At 34.2% G+C, this 21,248-nt stretch overlaps 1 protein-coding gene across 2 annotated transcripts in view; it reads right to left on the reverse strand.

Moving 5' to 3' along the window:
* The window catches only part of LOC137401697 (hepatic sodium/bile acid cotransporter-like), a 34,242-nt gene that overhangs the window by 3,962 nt on the left and 9,032 nt on the right, over positions 1–21,248 (reverse strand). For both annotated transcript variants that reach the window (XM_068088155.1, XM_068088156.1), the window contains 4 exons: positions 18,489–18,609; positions 7,476–7,627; positions 2,273–2,392; positions 640–811 (listed from right to left, as the gene is read on the reverse strand). In XM_068088155.1, the coding sequence (XP_067944256.1) occupies positions 640–811; positions 2,273–2,392; positions 7,476–7,627; positions 18,489–18,609 (565 nt within the window). The remainder of the gene's footprint in view (positions 1–639; positions 812–2,272; positions 2,393–7,475; positions 7,628–18,488; positions 18,610–21,248) is intronic.

The following is a 21,248-nucleotide window of genomic DNA, read 5'->3' on the forward strand; positions in this document are numbered from 1 at the left end:
CAGACTGCATAAACTGGTCACTGCACTTCACCAAAAGATGCATTCTGTTCAAAATGTAATGAAAGTTTTAAAATATTTTAAATATCTGCTAAAGATACTTTTTTTCATTTCTTTAAGAAAATTTTTTACTTAGTCTTATGCAGATAATAAATTTTGTTGATATTATTATGTATTATTATATATATTGATTTATTGATATTTATCATAGTTATGTTAAAGGTTTATGTTAAAAATATTAAAAAGTAAATATTCAAGCTGAAAAAGATATAAAACAGGGTTAAAAAAAAATTTTAAATTTAAAAACAAAAAGCGTACATTGTATCAACCACTTCAATATATTATACAATTTTACTTGTATACCATTATAAATTGTAACTAAAATTAAACACATATCGAAAAATACCTGAGAAGTAAGTGTTTGGTCGTTAAAAACCACAGATTTCACAAAACTAAATTCTAACTTGCTTTTCAAGAATAGAATAAAAGTTGCGAGAGACCACTAGGAAATCAAGGCTAAATAATAGCAAGCGTGCTGAGCATTCTCCTTTTCTCAAACCAGTTTTTTGAATTATATAAGAAAGAAAAATATGAAGAATTTCTCAAAGCTGGCTGTAGATGCATACAAGTAACTTGACTAACCAAGAGAAGCGATAGTGCTCAGGGTTGTCATGGTTACACTGAGAGACAAGTCACCATTGGACAGCTTTGCGTAAATGTTGCTGGTTCCACCTCCAGGAGAGCAGCCAAGTGTAAAGAATCCAAGAGCTTTACCTCCTGTGTATCCCATTAGCCAGATTATTCCATAGGATATCTGCAAGTGCATATAAATAACCTTTGAGTTTGTGAATACTATAATATGCACCAGTGTTTTATGCTGTAAAGTTATGATTTACAGTTAACGGAGACACTATGCCCAAATTGAGTTTTTTTTTTTAAATACCGATTTATATAGAATTGTAAGCAGAAGATTGTGCTCTTTCAAGAGTGTATAAATTTTATTATCAGAAACCAATAAAAACTTCATAAATAAATTTTATTGCATGCAATAAAAATTTAATTAGAAAAACCACAAAAGTGCAGCCCTCATGACCTACTCATGTGCATAATCGATTGCAGTAAATCTTGTGGTAAACTGCAAGTCTGTATACCAACTGAACGCTTGCCATGTGGCCTATTCAATGGAACTATTTTCACTTTTTAAGCAACCAATAAAAAGTGATGCGTATTATAAAAGTCTGTGTATGTCAACTTTCCTGCAGAATGAGACACTGGCCAAGACTAAAATGTCTGATGAGTCAAGGCTGTCAATGTTTTAGTTACTTTTATTAATGACAGCATCTAGCAAATATATGGTAGTTGCTACATTTTTGCAACAAGTTTTTTTTATTTATGTAACAAAGTATTTAATTTGATCAGAGAAAAAGTAACGAGGTGAAGAAACATTAGCATATCAAATTGAGCTGTGAGCCTTGTTAGCAGATGGTAACTCAAGACAGCCTAAACATTTTGTTAGTGAGTATACAGCGGGTAATTTTTAGAGACCCTCTAAACTCCTTAACATCATTGATCTTTTGGAAATAAACTAGAAAAAGTTCCAGGTATTACATGGGCGGTATGCTATCTATTTTTGAGCACGTGAAGACAGGAAATCGGGTAATTTAATTGATAGCTATTATGAAGCTTTTAATGGCTTTTGATTTGTGACAAAAAATCCTACTCTCTCACTGTGTGGGTTTGCGGTTATGGGAATCACTAAACGTTTCTACTTCTTTGGTCAACTATCTGTAATTGTCAACCGGCCTAAGTAATGCCCCAAAAGCTTTAAGCGTGATCATTTTAACAGATGTGATGAATGTGCTAACAGTCATTGACAGCTTGGCTATCTTAGTATAGTAGAATGAATTGCTGGATCGTTGCCCCGGAGGTTCCAAGATCAAATCATTTGTTATACAAATTCTTTTTGTGCCAAATTTAACTGCTATAACTAGACAGATAAAAACTGAGAGTTATATGTAATTTTTCCAAACTTCCCATGCTTCGTGCCTTCTGCCAGAACGCAAAATAAATTTTGATTCAAAACGATCTGGTGCCTGAGAGCCAGCCTCATAAGCCTTCAGCTGTAGGTTATCTGATTGAAAATTTTAAAAAATCCTAAGCATACCCGAGCTATAGGCTAGTCAAATAAAGTGTATTAAGAAACAAATTGATTTAAAATTTTACATTGCTGAAAAGAACTGTGTAGTATAGATAAAACAAAATACATAAATCTTACCAGAGGCATGATAGTAAACTGGGAAATAAGCGCTATGACAGGTGCTTTTGGTTTCTTCAAATGTTCTTTGATTGTTTGAAAGTTGAGGTCATTCCCAATACCCAGCATCACAACAACAACCTGCAAATAGAAACATATTCTACTCAGAAACTAGCAAAAAAGAGAGGATTCAGCGCGTCATGTGTTTAAACCGTTTAAAGCGACTAAAACATTATCAATTTTTGTCGATTTTAATCTCGGACCATCTTGGAATTCAAATTGCATCAAGCATAAAAATCTATCGCAAATGATAGAAAAACCAAGACTTTCTGGTAAAATCAAGCTAAATTTTATTTAAGTGTGTTGTTAATAACGCTGTGACTGTTGTATTGAGCAATTTTACACCAGCTGCCCTTCCTGACTACCCAGAATGATGCTTGAATCACTGGCTGCCTTGTGTAACAATCACTACACAGATAGTTTGTGGATACTATCAACAAAGGCCTGTATTTTTTTCACTTTATATGCGTTTAGTTGATACATGTGTCGTTCTGATGCTTTGGTCTGCTTGCAAACTTGTTGTATGTTAAATAGTCATTTCCGCTTCAGCTATACGTGCAAAGCCAAGGTTTGAGCCTATCAGCAATATTTAGCAGAATTTTAAGCCTGGTTTCCATATACGCCGCAAGCCCTGGCGACAGCACCGTAGGCTATCAGCGGTGAAATGTGAACCGTTGCACCGAGTACCGTCGATAGTTGCCGGCGGCCAACGCAAGAGTTCAGCATTGTTCAACTTTTGTGAAAAGCTGCAGGCAAAACCTTCCCAAAATGCATTGTACAGGTGAAAGTCAGCATTATCGAAACGGCATGGCGATTGAACATTTTATGTGATTATTAGCTATGCAGCTTTATGTGAACCGGTGCAGACAAGCCTATCGTCGCAAGCGTTTTGCTGCGCAAGATTACCACCTGTGTCTCGCAATCGATATGAGAACCAGGCTTTTGTCACTCAATATCTCACGACAAAGTTGAAACATACAGCAATCAAGAAATAGTACTATTATAAATAAAAAAGAATACACTCTTTCAAAGAAGTAATGTGCTAGAGGTAACTGAAGAAACATAATTGTTGCAGTACACCGAGTCTGGTAGAGTGTGTATAAGTTTATAGATCGAAAAACACATAGTTTTAGTGTAAATTTTTTTGTTGTTGTAGAGAGGCTTTCTAGCTTTGTTTATTTTATTTTTCATTATCAATCATTTTCATCAAGATGCCGTTAGAGACTAATGCTTTTTCAGCAGCCAATTTACATTTCTCGGTTGGTTAGAAGTGCCCTTGACATTGCGGGGATGTCTCAAGACTTAAGAGTTCCATCGATTTAAAACTTTGAAACTAAACCCAAAACTTATATATAGTGGCTTTTAATCCGGGCAATTTAAAAGTGCAGAAAGAGAAAGTGAAACTACGCAGCTGAGTTTACGTGGGCATAGAATCAGGTGGGAAAACAATTAACCGAATAATCTCGTATTAGGCTTGAAAGTGTTAAACAACATGAAAAATAAAAATGATTTTGTTCAGTTCACCTTTAATAAGTATATCCTTGTAAAAGATTAAAACTTTAACTGGGAAGTTCTTAAGGCACATGTATGTCATTACAGTGGCTGCTGGGGAGAAAGCCTCACCTAAGGGTTTCTATAGATTTACAATACATGTATTTGTGAAAGATCTTAAATGATAGCCGATTTATATCAAGCGTGAGAAATGTTTACCAGACTGTGTAATTCATTAATTTGAGTGAACTACTTATATAGCATGAATGCCTTAGGTAAGAGGGCAATGTTATTCATCTCCCCAAAATCTTTCATCTTGTTTTGGTTGAGATCAATTAAGTGCAGGCCCAGTACATAAGTTACAATAGCAGCAGCCTTGCAAGTCTTCGCACGCTCTTGTGAGTGCACCGAAATCAGGTTTCAATATTATGGTTTCAAAAGACCATTTTTCTAAACTTTATAAAGAAATAACTTTTCAACCTTCAATTCATTCTGAAAAAAATACAGAACTTTCTTAGCTAGCCTATAATTTACGCAACACCAAAATAATTGTTGCCGATTTGAATTTTTTTGTTATTTATGTAACATTCCTACAAGTATATATACACTAACAGCTTGAACAAATGCGCCATTGTTATATTACCACGGTGACACAATATTGAAAGTTTTTTTGGCTTTTTTATGCTAATTCAACTTATTTTTTGCATTTTTAATTTATGCAACATCAACTAAATCGATGTAATTTTTATTAAAAGCTGAACAAAAATTAGAAAGTAACAAACTTTGTTCAGTTTCAAAACTATTAAAGTAGTCATAAACTACACACTCATACATGCAAGTACAGAAACAGTGTGTGAAACTATTTACTTTTATCAGCTTTAAAAATAGACCCAGTAAAAGCGTCATCAAAAAGTGTCTTCAGTAAAAAGATTAGTACTGGTGATTTTAGACAATATCCTAAAAATGTTTTGTTTATGGAAATATAATATAATTTATTTAGTTTTAATTTATTTTTGTCAAGTTGATAGGCAACTAGACAGCTATAATGAAGTTGATTTGAATTTGTCATTGGTCTGTACCTCACTCGCACCAGGCGTACTGACCAATTACACATTAGGTTAAAAAGTCATAACTCGTGACTAAAAACAAACCCTCCATTAACTACAGTCTTTATAAAAGAGTGTAAATTTTAAGCTCCAATTTTGTTGTATATCATTTCCAAGTAGCGAAGATTCTCTGAGCAATTCCAATAAATAAATAATTTATAATGCTTTGTAAGGTATAAATTTGGACTCGTAACAACTCTTTTGGTCTCTCTTTTTGCTAAAAGCTAAACTAACGTTAGATGGTAAGTCAGCATAGCTGCATCGACTTACCCATATTATGAAAACAGCAAACTCTCAATTCAAGGAGTTTTGCTAAACGCAAATTTTTATTGAAAGTGTCATATTCGTAAAAAGTAGAAACAACCTGTGCGCATGATGCACAAAAAATGTCGTGCAACTGCAAGCTATTCCATTTTAAACATTTGTCAACATTTAGTCATTTATATTTTAAAAGAGTATTGTTTAGCAAAACAGGAATGTCCCAACTATGACCTCTGGAATACTACTTTGTATCTTGATAATAATGCGTCCGCATCGATCCGCAACACATGCATGTTCATCGGCAAATTTATCACATGGTAACCCAACGCGTGCACTATTCCAAATCAAGATTGCAATGTTTCTGCGTCACTTATTTCTCACTCTTTCAATGTAGATCACAAAAGTATTATGTAATATGTCACCGAGCCCTCACTTTAATTTTCATGTTTGTCAGTCATGTGACCAAATATATATTATGCTGCTTCATTTAAAACACCTAAAGTCTGGCTGCACAAGTTACAAACTAGTAGTAAGTAAACTCTAGCAGCCGGTGGTTGTCTAAAGAACGAAAAGGTAACTTTACTTTTTAATTGTTGATCTTTTATTATTTGCATCAATATATACAAACATAATAAAAATTGTGCTCTTATTTGTATTTTAAGTGGCTTACCTTAATTTAGTACCTACAGAGTATTATAAATTTATCTTGCATATCGATTTATTATTCCTTATATTTTATCTGATTACCGTTTTTACTACAGGTTTCACTGTGTTTCCATTACTATACTTTGCTATCAAATACGTATTCAAGTGAAGATGTATTGGAACATAGTCAGACTATGGGAAACACTTCATTAGACAACTCGCACATACACACACCTAGAGGCATAAAAACTACATGTATCATCCGAAGAATGGAAACCTAGTGATATATAAGACATGTTTTTGAGGTTAACCTCTTTTGTCACGCACGATTAGCTTCTATTTAAAAGCAAAGCTGACTCATTTTGGTTCCTTATTCATTTTGAAAGTGTTGTTCTCAACCCTTTTATTGAAAAGCAGCTAAACTAGTACATTTTGGTGTCAAATGACCATGCTAGTATAAAACCCGACCACCTACTTGTTTGGTACAACAACCTCACAAACCTTCCAGAATATTGCTCATTTTACACATATGCATACGGTCTTTATCACTAACTATTTGACTACTGATGCTTTGAAAGATATTTTGGGATAAATTGGGTAGTCAAATACAACAGTACGTATGACCATCCCTAATGTAAAATACAGCAATGAAGGTGTGCTGGCAAATTGTCAGGGCTGTCTCTACGTTAGACGCAAACTTTTGTGGTCTGGGCGCTCACTGCAGCAGTTGAGCTTTGCTGGCAGGTTCAGTAAGATATTCAGAACAAATAGCTGTATGGAGATTTAAAAGATTGCAAAGGCAAAAACATAACTGATATTCGTGACGCGTTTTTGAGGAGCTAATGGGTATGTACATGTAGTTATCCGTTTATTTATTGTAAGCTACATGTACATTTATACATTTTTAATACAGTTTTAATCATTTTCAAAGGTTTTATTTTTTTGGTTTTGAGTGTTTTGTTAAGTTAACTTTTATCAAGCACAAAGTTAGTCAATAACTTAAATTTGTTACTCATTAGTGTTTGTCTTGATGAGTTAACAAGTTTAAGGGTTGTGATTGAACTTGCACAACATTTTAGTAGATTTTCTCAGAAATTATTGGTCTTTTTATAAATCTGTGATTGTTTGGTTATATTTGAGGTGATCTGACTGCCACGATGTTTCAATAATAAAATTAACAAAATTTTATCATGGCTAAAATGCTCAGAAGAAAAATATGTGGGAAATAACGTCACTAGTTGTGATGGTTGTGATAGTTGGTATCGGCTTTTGCGTTCAAGGTGCCGAATTGTGCGTCGATACTATGTCGGTCTCTCTACAGTTATAGACGTCATAGTTGCACTTTTGCTTTATCTGAGAATTTTGCACGCGATTGAAATTCATCGATCTTAATCTTGAAACATCTTGCAAGCCGGACTATCCAAAAATCAGAAAACAATCTCAAATGATAGAAAACCCCAATTGGCCTTTCGTACAAAATCTCTTACAATTTTGTGCAAGTTTTTCTGTAAGAATTAATAACGACTGTGAATAATAACACTAAATTAAATAAATCACGGACAATTAATGCCAAAAAGGTTCAGTTCATTATGAAATGTACAATAACTAAATTTCAAATTAAACTTCTATAAACTCGCTGGAGGTGAGTTATTCTATCTTACCAAAGCAGTGACTGATATTCTGTAGCCAAGATCGATCCGTCTCCACGGTTGAATAGATCGAAGAAGGACTTGACCAATATAGGCATCGCTGTCACTACTGTTGATTGAGGTGTAGAACTTTAAGGTAGAGTAGCCAATGTACACAGCATTACCTGAAAAGAACCGCACCAGCAATTAAAGCAAATTATACAAATTTGAGCACGTATGTTTTATAGTTTAGGGTTATAAATAGAAATGGTGTTCGTTAAAAAGTCCATTATTTATAAATTTAAAATTGTGTTTAAATTGGCTCGCCAATTTTTAGTGACCTTTCTTGAATATTTTTTGTCATGAATTTTCATCCACTTTTTCGAAAATCAATAAACTTCATAAATAGTTTTCTACGCTTTGTAATTGGCTAGAAAGTCATAACAACGTTTGTTAGGTCACTAGCTTGTCAATCTTTTTGATAGCTATTATTCCAGTTGGCAAAGGGTCTGGTTTGAATCCGTTCTAACTATTGGTAACTTTAGCAAAATGTATTCCGGTTTCTGTCATTGGTTTGTAATAAATATTCTAATTGTAGTATCATTTACTGCAACTTATATAATTAAGAGAACTAAAGGGAATTGGCAGCTGCCAACATTGGTGTAATATAGATATAAAACAACACTCTCCTTGCAATTTAGGAGCTAAGACAAATTTAGCCATTTATAAAGGAAAAATCCTGGTGAAACCTTAAAGGAAAGCAACTCAAAGTCGAAAGTAGTGCTAGTCAGAGCAGTTTTTAGTTAACCTAGCTAACAACTTAAAAGCAAGGGTCTATTTGAAAAGAGCAGTTACTTCAAAAGTAAAACAATACTTAACCGGAAACAATGAACATCTCATAAGCTAAAATTTTTAACCATTTGTTTATATCTCTAAAGCCAAGCCAGTTTTACTGTTTAACCATCTGGATTTGTACACACTCACAGCAGTGACACGTGTTGGACTACATAATAAGAACACATCATCGCCAACATCTAAGCATTCTCCCCGATAACGGAAGTGGATTGGTCGGGGGTTGGTCGAGTGGTCATCTCATGTTGAGATAAAAACTTGGTAATTCGACAGAAAGTAGTCTCCAAAGTTTCCCTCGTACCATAATAAAAACATACTTATCAATTTATCAGAAGAGATAGAAACTGTAAGCTATATGCATTGTTTCGATTAAGTTTACGTCCATGATTGCGTCAAACTTTCACACTTTATTCCCACGATAATTTAGCTCATACTAAACAAACACTTTAATCTGTTAAGAGATTTGTGTAAGACAGCTTTGTACCAACAAGGTAATAGATCATTTTCTCGGGAGTTAAGGTGAAATAGTGGTGAGAGTAGTGTGAAAGAAGTAAGAAACACTGTCGAAACTTTTTGCACGGTAAAAAAACTTTAATTTTGTTTACATTTTTTTAACTCGTGCGCAACAGGCTAGTTTTTGTGCGATCTACCTCAAATACCAGTCATTTTTCAGAAAAATGTTATAATTTAACTTAGTGCTTCAAAAAACTGAATTGAGATAAGTTACCCATTCATTTTTCAAAATAACTAGCCAACTCTTTCAAATGGCATAAAATTCAGATGAAGCCTTCATATTACTTACAAGTACACATGGATCTCCAAAAAAGTAGTATTAGAAAATTTGGTTTTCAAAAACCTTTACTCGCTGAAACAAAGTTGAACAAAATGAATAAAATAAAATAAATTTAGCTAAGATTCTTGTTTTTCTCCATACAATACAAAGTTACAAATAATATTTTATGTATAGCAGTTAGTCATGAGTGAAAAGATCGTGAAACTCTAATTTCATACCTTTTCTTGCGAGTATCATCCTTCAACCCAAATACAGCAAATTTACATGCCAATATAACTCAAATGAACTATCATAAACTTGTTTCAAATAATAAAAAAGGTGTTCAATAACACCGTTATTGACTTTTCAGACTTCATAGGCAGTTCTAAACATTAATATGACTCTATCGAAAGTGAATGATAACTTACATCTGACTACGACTGACTACCTAAAAATTACATTAATATCTTTTATTATTATTTATTTAATGATTCAAATTGGCAAAATTAAAAGTTAATAAAACTTTTCAAATAATGCAAATAATGTTTTAATTTGATTTATATTTATGCTTTTCACTGTCTTACCATTTCTGAATCTGCATAATTACTTCTGGACGTGAAAAAGAATTGATCGCTATTGATAAGATTTAAAGTCGCCATAATTGTTTCTAGTTTTGGCAGACCTTGATATGGGTTTAGTATTTAGGTTATAAATAATGTCAGAGATATCATTGAGACATATTTGTAAGTTTTTGTGATAGACCAGAATTTTTAATTTGTAACTAATCTAAAAAAATTTTCTATATTTTAGAAACAACTGTTCACGTAAGGGTTAAATTTCCAAGGCATGATATTTTGCGCCGGTCGCCTAGCTACGATCAAAGTTTGCGAGTTAATTTGGGATGGTTGCGAATGAGTTAAAATATGCTTTTAAGTCATTGGAATAACCTGCTACGGTTTACTGCAAAACTGCTGAATCTCTCCCATAATTTTTGAAAAATAGGCTTTGACATTGATTTAGTACTGCAATTGCCAGTAAAGGCTAATATGAAGTGTTTTGTAAACTCTTTATGTACTTCATGAGAAATTTTTGAATTGCTATTTATTTTGATGAAAGAATTACACTAACTTATTTTTTGTTGTCTTGGTTATACCCCAGATAGTGCAGTTCCTGTAAAACTTTGTGGTAAATTATGCTACATTGTACCATTACCTAATTGTTCAATAAGGAGAGGAGAACTCCAAATAGCTTTTAGCCTAAATGTGGAAAACTTCAGAGTTTCAAAAATGATTAATGCTTTCTCAAACTAGAACCATTGCACAGCATAGAAATTTTTAATCAAATAGAATATATCTGGAGTTATCTCAATGTTTTGATTATGCAGATAATGCGGATTTTAAACTGCACGAAAATTTAGTTCTGTTGCAATAAGTATTTCAATAGACGTTTGCATGTTACAAGTTAATGTGAACACTTTGTTGAACAAAGATATGTAATTCTCTGCTAGAGGTCATATTGCCACATTTCTGACTTGCTTAGCACCACTCTTTTGGAATAAGAATGACAGAAGTATCCAAAATGTTTAAAGGTTGACTTGCAACGAATTTCACATTACATTTATTTAGTATCAAAAAATTCACCATGTCTTACTCTGTTGTGTTGTATGTACAAAATATGTGGGAATATGATTACATGCTCTTAAAAGCTGAAAAACGAACAGTTAATCGTAGAAACACGAAACCGCCGTATTTTAGAATCTCTTTCCAAAACGGCTCAAATGGGACGTAGTTGTTACAAGATGGTTTCTGTTTACACTTTCATGCAACCTCATTCGTCGAAATATTTTCACATATATACTTCACGCATTCAATAAAACCATGCCTATTGTTCTTACATGTCTGTTTTATCGTCATTGTAATGCTGTCACTTTTAGCACTGATGTCTTATAACTTACCGCAAAAAATTGTTACATTTTCAAACTTTACTTCAAAGGAGTACATATCATGGTCTGATAATCATGGCGAGCCTGTTGGTCACCTGTGATAATCAAAAAGTGTTGCAAAAATTATTTGCGAAGTATTGGGTCACATGATCAGATTACGACTTGACAATTAGATCAAGCCGAAACATAACTGTAAGGTAGCGAGCATCTATAATTGATACGGGTCTTCAATAAAACCTGAAGTGTTTGTCATAAACTAGTGCTACGATAAGTTTTATATTGAGCTTTTTATTGGCCTTTCAATTCCCGTGAGAAAATCACGTGACAAGACAATAACCAATTTGTAATGAATCCGTCAGAGAAATAAACAGATTCCAATCTATGACGGCTTTTCGTTTTTGAGCTTTTAGGAGATTTTAATCCCATTTCCACATTATTTGCACCTTCAACACAACAGAGTAAGACATGGTGAATCTTTTGATACCAAATAACTGTAATATGAATTTTGTTGCAAGTCAACCTTTAACAATGAGTAGCTTGGGAGGATTTTCCTTGCGCATCATTCACAAGTGTCGTTTTCATCTTTTACAAGAATGAAAAAATTCGATAAAAATTTGTGAGCACAAGCTTTAGATTTTTTTTACTAAATACCCTGGCAGTCTAATGTATCACAAGACCATCAAATGTGTAAATAAATGCCAAGTAATAATTATCAACACAATTATTTGGAAATGCCTGAAGGCTCTCAATTAGCTCAGGTGTTCGAGTGTCGGTCAACCAAGCTGAACGCCACACATTTGAATTCCTTTTATGGCAACCTCTAATTATGATTTCAGATGGATGAATAGACACAGGTCTTATTATGGTTTGCCTTGACTGCAAACTAGAAAGTGAGTCTTAGGTTAACAAGTAGGAAGTGACATAATTGCATAATTTGGTAGGCTAATTATAGAATATAGTTGCCAAATCTGCACGCAACAACCATCTGGAGGTTCCTGGCAATCATGCAACAAAAATTCATAACAGGATAAACTTGAAATTGCCCTCTGAATGATGGCCACGGGATCTGAACTAACATTCGCTTATCAAATGGCGAGAGTAGCATGTTGCACTTTGACACTTGTTATCAAGTGATTACTCACAATTGGATCGAAAACCAGTGCACCAGCTATTGTCAAAACACGTGATTTTTGAGCATGGAAATTTTTAAATTTTCAACTGCTGATGCCTTTTTATAATAGCCTAATCAGTGTAGTTTGACCTTACACATCGTGTTCATCACATTCAAAAATATATTGGAAGATCAATACGATGCTGAAGGAAGGTAACGTATACAATTTTTATCAATCATATAGTTGGATCAGCTTTGCTGCAAGCAAATATCTATAAGAAATATCTATAGCAAATATCCTATGTCTATTGTTTTTGTGTGAGCTCTGGTGAGCGTGGCCAGGGCTTTACAAAGTCGGTAGAGCTGAGATCTTGTTCTAATCAGCAATTACCTAACAATTCTCAGTCAAACAAAAGTTATCACTAAACCACCTGGAAGTGCTCACGCCCTAAACATTAGTGAATGGATTACAACATCACAGCCACTCTATTATTCAATGGAAAGGGTATACACATTGGTGACCTGAGGCAGCGGTGCTCAAAATGACACCACTGAAGGTACTATTTATGACATGCGCTGCCATGCATGGTTCTACACAGTCAGGTATTGCAGCACAGTATGCACGTAACAAGATTTACAAATTGTATGTTGTGTTATAATACCAAAAGTCGCTATATTTTACTAATAGCTTTGGTAATTGTATTTTAGCTCATGAAGTCACACATTTATGCATTTTGAAACTATCCTTTTGAATTCGTTAGCAACAGAATAACTCTTGAACTGGCGTGCTGGGAACTTCTGAGCTTTTTCTGAACTAGGAAAAGCATGTCTAGTGATAACAAGTTCAATAAATGAATCACAATTGGTGTAAAAGACTTATTTACTAGGTGGCATCATGATGAATCACACTTTAGGATCACTAGAAATGCTTGGTGAATACCCTGAGTCAAAAATCTGTCAGAACATCTATTCCTTAAATGATTTACCAAATAGTACAAGTGGCTTCATGAGTTAAACAGGTTCCTTAAGTATTCATATTTTTGACCCTTTGAACTTTTACTTTGAAAAGTATAATTGTAAACACTGGCAAAGAGCCCAAGCATTGACCAACAATTGGCAGCACTGGCCTTGTCAGCAAAGAAACGTTGGAAAGATTATTGCTGTAATTTTGCTAAGAGGAGAAATGCAAACCACTCCCAGGTGTGAGCTATCCTTCTGAAAGAATAACATAGGGAAGTAATTTCTCAAACTTAGTAAATTGCTGACTGAAAGCAACCAAACAAAAGGTTATTCATGCAAAGAAAGTGTTGGACTAACTAACTAAAGAACAAAATCTTGACGGAAGCAATTAAAAGGAATCACATTTTAAGAAGCTTCCGATGTCAGCTACTCACTGGTATATACATGTAAAAGCAAATGGAAGAATGGCTGCTATGTTATTATTCAGATGGTAAATATAGTTAAGGAGCACATCAGAATCATCATTTTTCCACAATAAAAACACTTTAGGTGGTATACCAAACAAAATTAACCTAATTCTACTTCTGAGGCTTTATGAAAAAATAGCATCTGCCATTAGATAGGTTTTTTAACACCTTGAGACTCTTGGCCTGAAATAATTTGTAGAAATTTTTACCAATAACTCTACACTAGAGCAAACGCGGCTGCATAGCTTTTATTTTTTATTTGGCATTTCCCATGTATAGAGCTTCGAAATTCTGGTTGCTTTGTAGGTGATTTGTTTTCAGTTAAATTCCAGTGGTGTAAGTCAATAGAATTGTTTTTTCAGAAGATATCAACATAAGACACCTCTAGCGGACAGAGAAATGATAATTGGCTGCTGATGGAACATTACCTTTTAATGACTTGCTAATTGAAATTTTTGGTACTAAAGGATCTAAATTAAGCAAAGCTAGAATCCTTCTTTTCTTCAGCAAGAACAGCTTCATACTAAAACTTTGTTTTTTATTAATAACAAATATACACATTCTATTTGATTAGGTATACAACAACCGCTATGTTTAGTTAATTTTTTTCTAAAATATTATTTTGGAGGGTAAAAAAACATTGACTCAATTGTCATTGAACATTGAACTCAATTGAACATTGTCATTTCTGCTTTTCCATTGAGTCCTGCAAGCTTGGAGCTTCAATATTATGCATTTGAAGAAGTTGTGCCAGTTTATGTGCTTCCACAGTCTATGGGAAGCTGTTAATAAATCTAGGATCAGGGTTTCAAGTTGAGGCTTGAAGTTTTAATAAAGAAGACATTACATAATCTAAACATACTTGAAAGCATGACAATGCAGTAGAGCAGCTTTTATCAAAAAATGGCAATTGGCACCAGATCAGCTCTGTTTTAGTAATTAGTTATCACATGTAGCCTAGGCACAAGAGAGTTTATGTCTGCACTGCATTGGGTGTCTAATCTTGCTACTAAATATTCTCCGTTCAAACAGTTTTATCTTGACACCCCCGTTTGTATTGCTAACTAAATGTTTTGTGTAGATGAAAACTTCCTATCATAAGAGCTCTAATCAAGCAGTATTAGAACAGAGCTATTTCTTTTATGTAACCGAGCAAGTCACTTGTGAAATGACCCAGATAAAAGGTTCTTGCATAAAGTTACCCAAACCAGTTGTCAGTAGAGTGAATTATTATGGATACAGAAAATGCTCAATTAGACTCTTGTAATAAAAACCTAATTTGCTTGTTGCTCTAAATAGTGTCATTCCATTAACACTCAAAGGTCTATCCTACTTTAAAGGGTTTTAAAATCAAAATAATGTCTGGTATAAACCAAATTGGTTTCATAAAAAGTAGATGTTTGATCTTGTTTATGTTATAATAACAACCAGTGTGTTAAACTACGAAATATATTGGTCAACACTGTATCCACTGTTTTCAATAGGCTGCAATCAATGTGCAAAATTTTGAAAGAATCTGGGCTTGTATGCAGCCCAAAAATGTCTCATCTGATTTCCTTAGTAATGACATGAGAAAAACAATAATAAGGCATCTCCTTAAAAACAATATGTGTGAAACAGTTATTCTGGCAACTCCATTCTCGCTGTTCTTAATTAATTTTTGTATTACTGCGTTGGTTCTGACATATGTTTATTTTAATGAAAGTGCTCCAAGTTTAATGAAATGTTTCTAAAATATGCCTTTTTTTTAAACGGTATACGAGTTGTCTTTGCAGAAAATGCAGGTTTTTTATGCTGAATAAAACTGCAAAAACCTTTTTAACATTTTTTTGGATTTATCTCAAACTGACATCTGCTCACTTCCTGTCTTGAGCGTTTTTAAAATACTTGTCACGAGCTATACTACAACTGGTCTACATAGGCAATTGAGGTGATTGATATGCAGAAAGATTAACGTGAACAGATCTGATCAACAAGATAGATTCTTTGCCGCCTAATTTCTCTCAAATATGTCATGGTTCTGGTCTTTCAAACCTACCACAAAGTCATGGTCAATAACCTGCGAGGTCATGGTCAATAACCTTGTCCAGCTTGACCACTCAAATAGCAGCTTATCAGTTTTATCAGCTTTATCAGCTTAATGGAATTTAAATTATTTTGAGATGGCCACTTTAGAAAAGGTAATCCACGACATTATCACTGCTTCTGCGATGACCAGTTTTTTATTAACAATTTCATGCTTTGTGCTACTCAATAAAAAATAGTTAAATCAGTTGGCTCTATATACAATTTCTAATTTTTACTCTTTAGAAACTGTGGAACAGTTCTCTTCTCAAATCTTCAAGTTCTAAATAGGCTTATATTATTTTGTTCTGATGTCAACAAGTTTGAGGTTAGAGAATATTTCAAACAAAAAAATATTTGATAGAAATTTGCTGGTTGTTAGAAAACTGACCAGCGGCAAACTTTTGACATTCCTTTATAAAGTTTGTACATGAGTGGACTAAGAAAGACATCAAAAGTTTGCTAAAGGCACCAGGCTATGAGTACAGCCTTAGCTCCAATGAAATGAACACATCAATAGCAGATCTAATTTTTAATAAACAGCCAATTATTACCCTAGAAGACTTTTTTATGGCAATGCCCACAACATGACACAAAGTCAATTTAATAGTTGAAAAAAAATCACGCAGTATATATGACTTCTCGATGTTGTGAGCACATTGAGAGTAATGCATAGAAACATTTTTGTTGCAGACAATACTCATAGTAGGTTGATAGGCTTTGACGCGCTTTTGGCTGGAATATGTAGTTTTTAATTTGCAAATCTGTTCTAGCTATCAGCAATCTCGTTTTTCCATCCCAATCCTTAATACAATAAGAGCCGTGTCCATCTGGCTGTCCAGAGCCTTGGTTGCATGTTGAGAGAAAACTACATCATACAAGATTTGAACTTGCAACTCTCACCTTGGTAAACTGACACGCCAACACATGTATCAATCAACTACCTTATTGCATTTTAGAATCTTTGCGAAAGTCGTGACTGTCTGTCTGTCTTTCCGTCTGTCTAAAGCTATGAGTGGAGGCTGATGAAAAAGGTTGCCCTGTATGAGATTTGAACTTGGTAGACCAACACTTTAACTCCTGCACCAATCAACCGCCTTATTGCTTTGGGAATATCTGTGATGATAGTTATTCCACCTGACGATCTTGCATGGCACGCCCGACTACCTAGTGGTTACTAGTTACTAATAAAAGTCGCATGTGGTCCCAACTGTTTTATAGACTATAGAGCAGCCACGCACACTGCTTTTCTCAGACAGAGCAGTCAGATATGATTGGGCTAGCCTGGGTTGAGAAATTTTCTAGGAGCACTCCAAAAACTCTCTCCTGACATTGTGCTTTCAGTAGATCATTTGAACTTGGTTCAATCGAGATAGAAGCTGTGTGTGGCTGTCACATGAATATTAGTCAATTTTGTACATGTATATCTATAATTAATAACTAACATCATATAAAATCATCTCTATTTAGGTGATGAGCTGATGAGTTGGTAAAACCTATTGTATTGATTTAACTTATCGGCCAGTTTTCTAACTGAATCCTAACACTGTAGGCAGAATTCCAACAAATTATTGCTTACTCTGGTCAATTTTTCAGAAAGTCTAAAAGGTAGGCTTTTTCTTTAAAAATTATAAAACAGCTAAAGTCTATTTGTCTTATTTATTATATATATGCAAAAGATAACGTATTTACTGTGTTTCATTTACTTGGGTGGTGCTCCTGGCATGATAACCAGAAATTGCAAGATCATTCAACAGTCATTTAGTCACTAAAATAGCTGACTATGCCCAGCAAATTTATTTACTGTGCAAAAAAGCTAGATGCCACAATCCACTACCAAAGACTGCCCTTTAGATTCCTTTTGTACATAAACAGTCTGTCATCAAATTTTTATTGGTTGAGTCAGCGCAATTTTAATGAACCGAAAAAGGATACAAAACCATAATTTGTTATCTATTTAAAATTGAGTATTAATCCCCTTGCTGGAGTTGGTAAAACTAAATGATATTTCCTTTGTAAATCCATCAAAATTCTCTGTCAACCCTAGTGATATTTTCATCTATCAAGTCAAACTAAAAGAAATGCAATAGCACCAACTGCACCGCTTTGTTTACATTTGGCTTGTTGCATTAACCATAAGGAAACAACTAGAAGAATAAATTTATTATTTGTGTTATTTATCTCTAAGTGTTGAAATTGATGATAATTTGGGATCTCAAAGAGAGACAATCATGCCATTTTTACATATTTCTAGCTGCACTACTCGTCATTGCCCAGATAATAAAAAAGTCTTTGGACAGAAAATTTGTTTGTGTTTAACATACAACAACATTTTCCATTTGTAGCTGGATGCCCAGCGTTGTCCGGGTATTAAAAATTAGCTTATAAACAATGAGCGGTAATGCTAATTGCCACTTGCTGTTAGCCTGGCACATTGCTAATGAATAATTTGAGTAAGCTTACTACCGAAAGCTAACTACTTGCTCTGACAATAGATCATTTATAAAATTATGCTACTTGCCATGGCGCTGCCCCATCATGTTGCGTCGTAACAGAGAGCGGTGAAGTATTTGCTCTATGATATAGCGTCATATATCGCCTAATCAGCTCGTGTGGCTGATTTGGTAAGGCCTAAGACTGGTAAGAACGGTTCGAGATCAAATCTTCTGCAATACGGATTCTTTATTCCAAGATTATAATAGCTAATATTGGACAAACACAGCCACAAACTTTGAGAAATATCTATACAGAGTTACATTGTGTGTTTTAAGCACTCCTCATGCTTAAACTTGTTTTGCTAAAAATATTTGTTTAAATTCACAGAAATTGGTGATAAGACAGAACATATAAAAGCTTATTGGGTAGGAGGAAAACTCACTGTAAAAAGATAAGTTGTAACAGGTTTCCATGCCATTCAAATTTCCATATCCTTTATTGCTTCCATTCTCTGGCCGGCTAACATTAGCTTGGTGTGTACACGTAGTGATGGTGACTCGTTCCTGAAAAGTACAAAATACATGAGTATACAACATTCCCTTGTACATTATTAGAATAGATTCATACTTTGAAGAAGTTATTATTTTCTGAAGAAGTTCTTGTTGATCCTTTTTCCTATAGTCCTATAGTCAGCTTTTCCCTGACTTATAGGCTATGTACACAAGCAAAAATAGTTTTCTATGCTATTTCAGACTATACTTGAGACACAAATTTATCACAAGATTAGTTCTGCTTTGAGGATGCTGCTACACTTTTGTAAATTAAATTTAATAGTAAAATATTTTTAAATTTACTAAATAATGGACCTGACGGGAAAGATTTCAATAGTAGATATAGAATGCATTAGTTCAAGGCTACAATGAGCTCTACATCAGCAAAAAGGTTACTGTTAACACTGCTGCTCATATGAGATTTTTAAAGTTACATAATGCAAAACGATCACTTTAAGTACTTGAATCACTTGATGTACTTGAATCACTTCTGTCTTCACATAAGCAATATCTAAAGCATGGCAATATTGTGTTACCAAATTACTTTGCAATTTTCGTCCTTAAAATTATGTTTGTTTTTATTAATAATTTCAGTGTTGTCTGCTGATTGCCATTTTCATTCTTTAAAACTAGTTCAAGTCTCAAAGCTGCAAGAAAACTATGTTACCATAAATCACACACTAAGTGTAAAATTCAAGGTTTTGTTCTGGCAGCTTGTAGCTAGTATTACAATTCTGGCCTCAATAGCCTGTAATTCTATCACAAGCTTACTGCTACTCTGAGGCTTTTTAGCCACAGACTAGCAGTAAGCTAGTTAAATGCTTGAGATTTCTCTTATTATCAATAAGATAGCTTGTAGGTGGGTATTTAAAAGACCGGTTCTTAGGCACCAATGAGGTTTTCAAATCAAATAACTTCATGAACTGGCAAAAGGCACTGAGCACATGCATGAGAAGTTTGAATGAAAATGGCCAAGCAATGACATCCAAAATTATTATAAAGCCATAAATATACATGCGGTTTATGTGGTATTGTGGTAAATGCGGTATTGTTGTATGTGGTATTTTGGTATATGTGGTAGGCGTTTCCACAGTACCACATACACCACAATAACATATAAATGTGCATATACATTTATGTATATAATTTTATATATTTAACTTACATGCAAAATATAAAGAGAAATTAGCTGTTAGTCATTCACTACAAGTATAGAACTTAGAGATGATGCTAAGCAACGTCAACCAAAATCCAAAGCAGGTTACATAATCATTACCAAATACAAAAAATGCATTTATCTGGTCTTCCGATGCCACCTCATTGCCAGGAACCAAGTCGCAGTAATAAATATCTATTCACTGTCAAGTAATAAAGTACGCAGCAGGCATAATAGAGTAGACTGGGAAAAGCCATCATGGAACCAATTATAGTAACTCACAAGCTGCTGACCATGCATAGAGCACTCTACCCGAATTTGATACTGCTAGGTTAAACGTAAGTAGAAAAGATGAAGGCAGGGGCACAAACGTGTACAGCAAACAATAAAAAAGAAAAGCAGAGCAAGAAAGCTTACGCGGCTGCTATGGCCACCACAGAGAAGTTGCTAGTTAAAATTCGCTCAAATTCAAGGCGTTTAAACTGCACAATGATGATGAAGAGCCTGACTAATAAACCAAACTTTTCTATGGGTCAACCGCTGACAAGTATCGAATGTTGGTGACATTCACCAGACATATATGTGACTAAAAAATATGAACTAATGGCAAATTCAGAGCCCCTAATGATGTCAGCACAGAAACAAGTTCTTCTGACTAAGCAACCCCAAAAACAGATCTATCGCACTAAAAAAGATCATGGAGGCAGATGGAGCAAGGATGTAACAGACCATCTAACATGTCATCAACATATGCAAGCGGCTAACCGGAAGTGTACACAGTGAGTGGCGTATTCATATCGTAGTTGGTGTGTACACAAGTTTGCGTGATGGGTATGGTCTCAGTAATACCACTATAATAGATATAGCAGTACTTGATGGCTACACCCTAGCCAGCAAAGAAAAGGAGATTATCTCACACTTGAAGAGAAAATAAAAAGTCCTGGCATGCAAGAACAGTTGTAATTTTGGTATTCAATAGAGCATTGGGTGCAATAACACTTGCACACCAAATGGGGCTTGCCTAAATATTGGCGACAATCAACCAAAGTCAGTTGTAGAAAAACCCGCTAATGGGAACCGCTTTAATCTTGAGGAAAGTGTTCAAACTCTGATATTTTTAGTAGAAGACCAAAACTTAAGTAGACATTAACACCTAATTAAAAAAACCAGGGTGAGGAATCGATGTACTGTCAGACCTCTATTTAAATGCCACCTTTATTTAAACACCATCTCTAATAAAATGCCACTATAGGAGAAAAGTTGAAAAATACTCGCCAATCTTTTATTGAACGTCACCTCTATTTGACCACAACTTTGACATTCTTTGATCTTTATGAACCCATAATAAAATGTGATCAGTAGAGAAAGATCTTCGTAGTGGAATTACTAATGACTCGTTAAGACCAATAACGATTACTTATTTATTTATTTATTTATTACTTATTTCGATGCTTTTGTAGCTGTTGCCATGGTTTTAGTGACTGTGTACCTGAGA

The sequence above is a fragment of the Watersipora subatra genome, chromosome 8, assembly GCF_963576615.1.
Source record: "Watersipora subatra chromosome 8, tzWatSuba1.1, whole genome shotgun sequence".
In the NCBI taxonomy this organism is placed as follows: Eukaryota; Metazoa; Bryozoa; class Gymnolaemata; order Cheilostomatida; family Watersiporidae; genus Watersipora; species Watersipora subatra.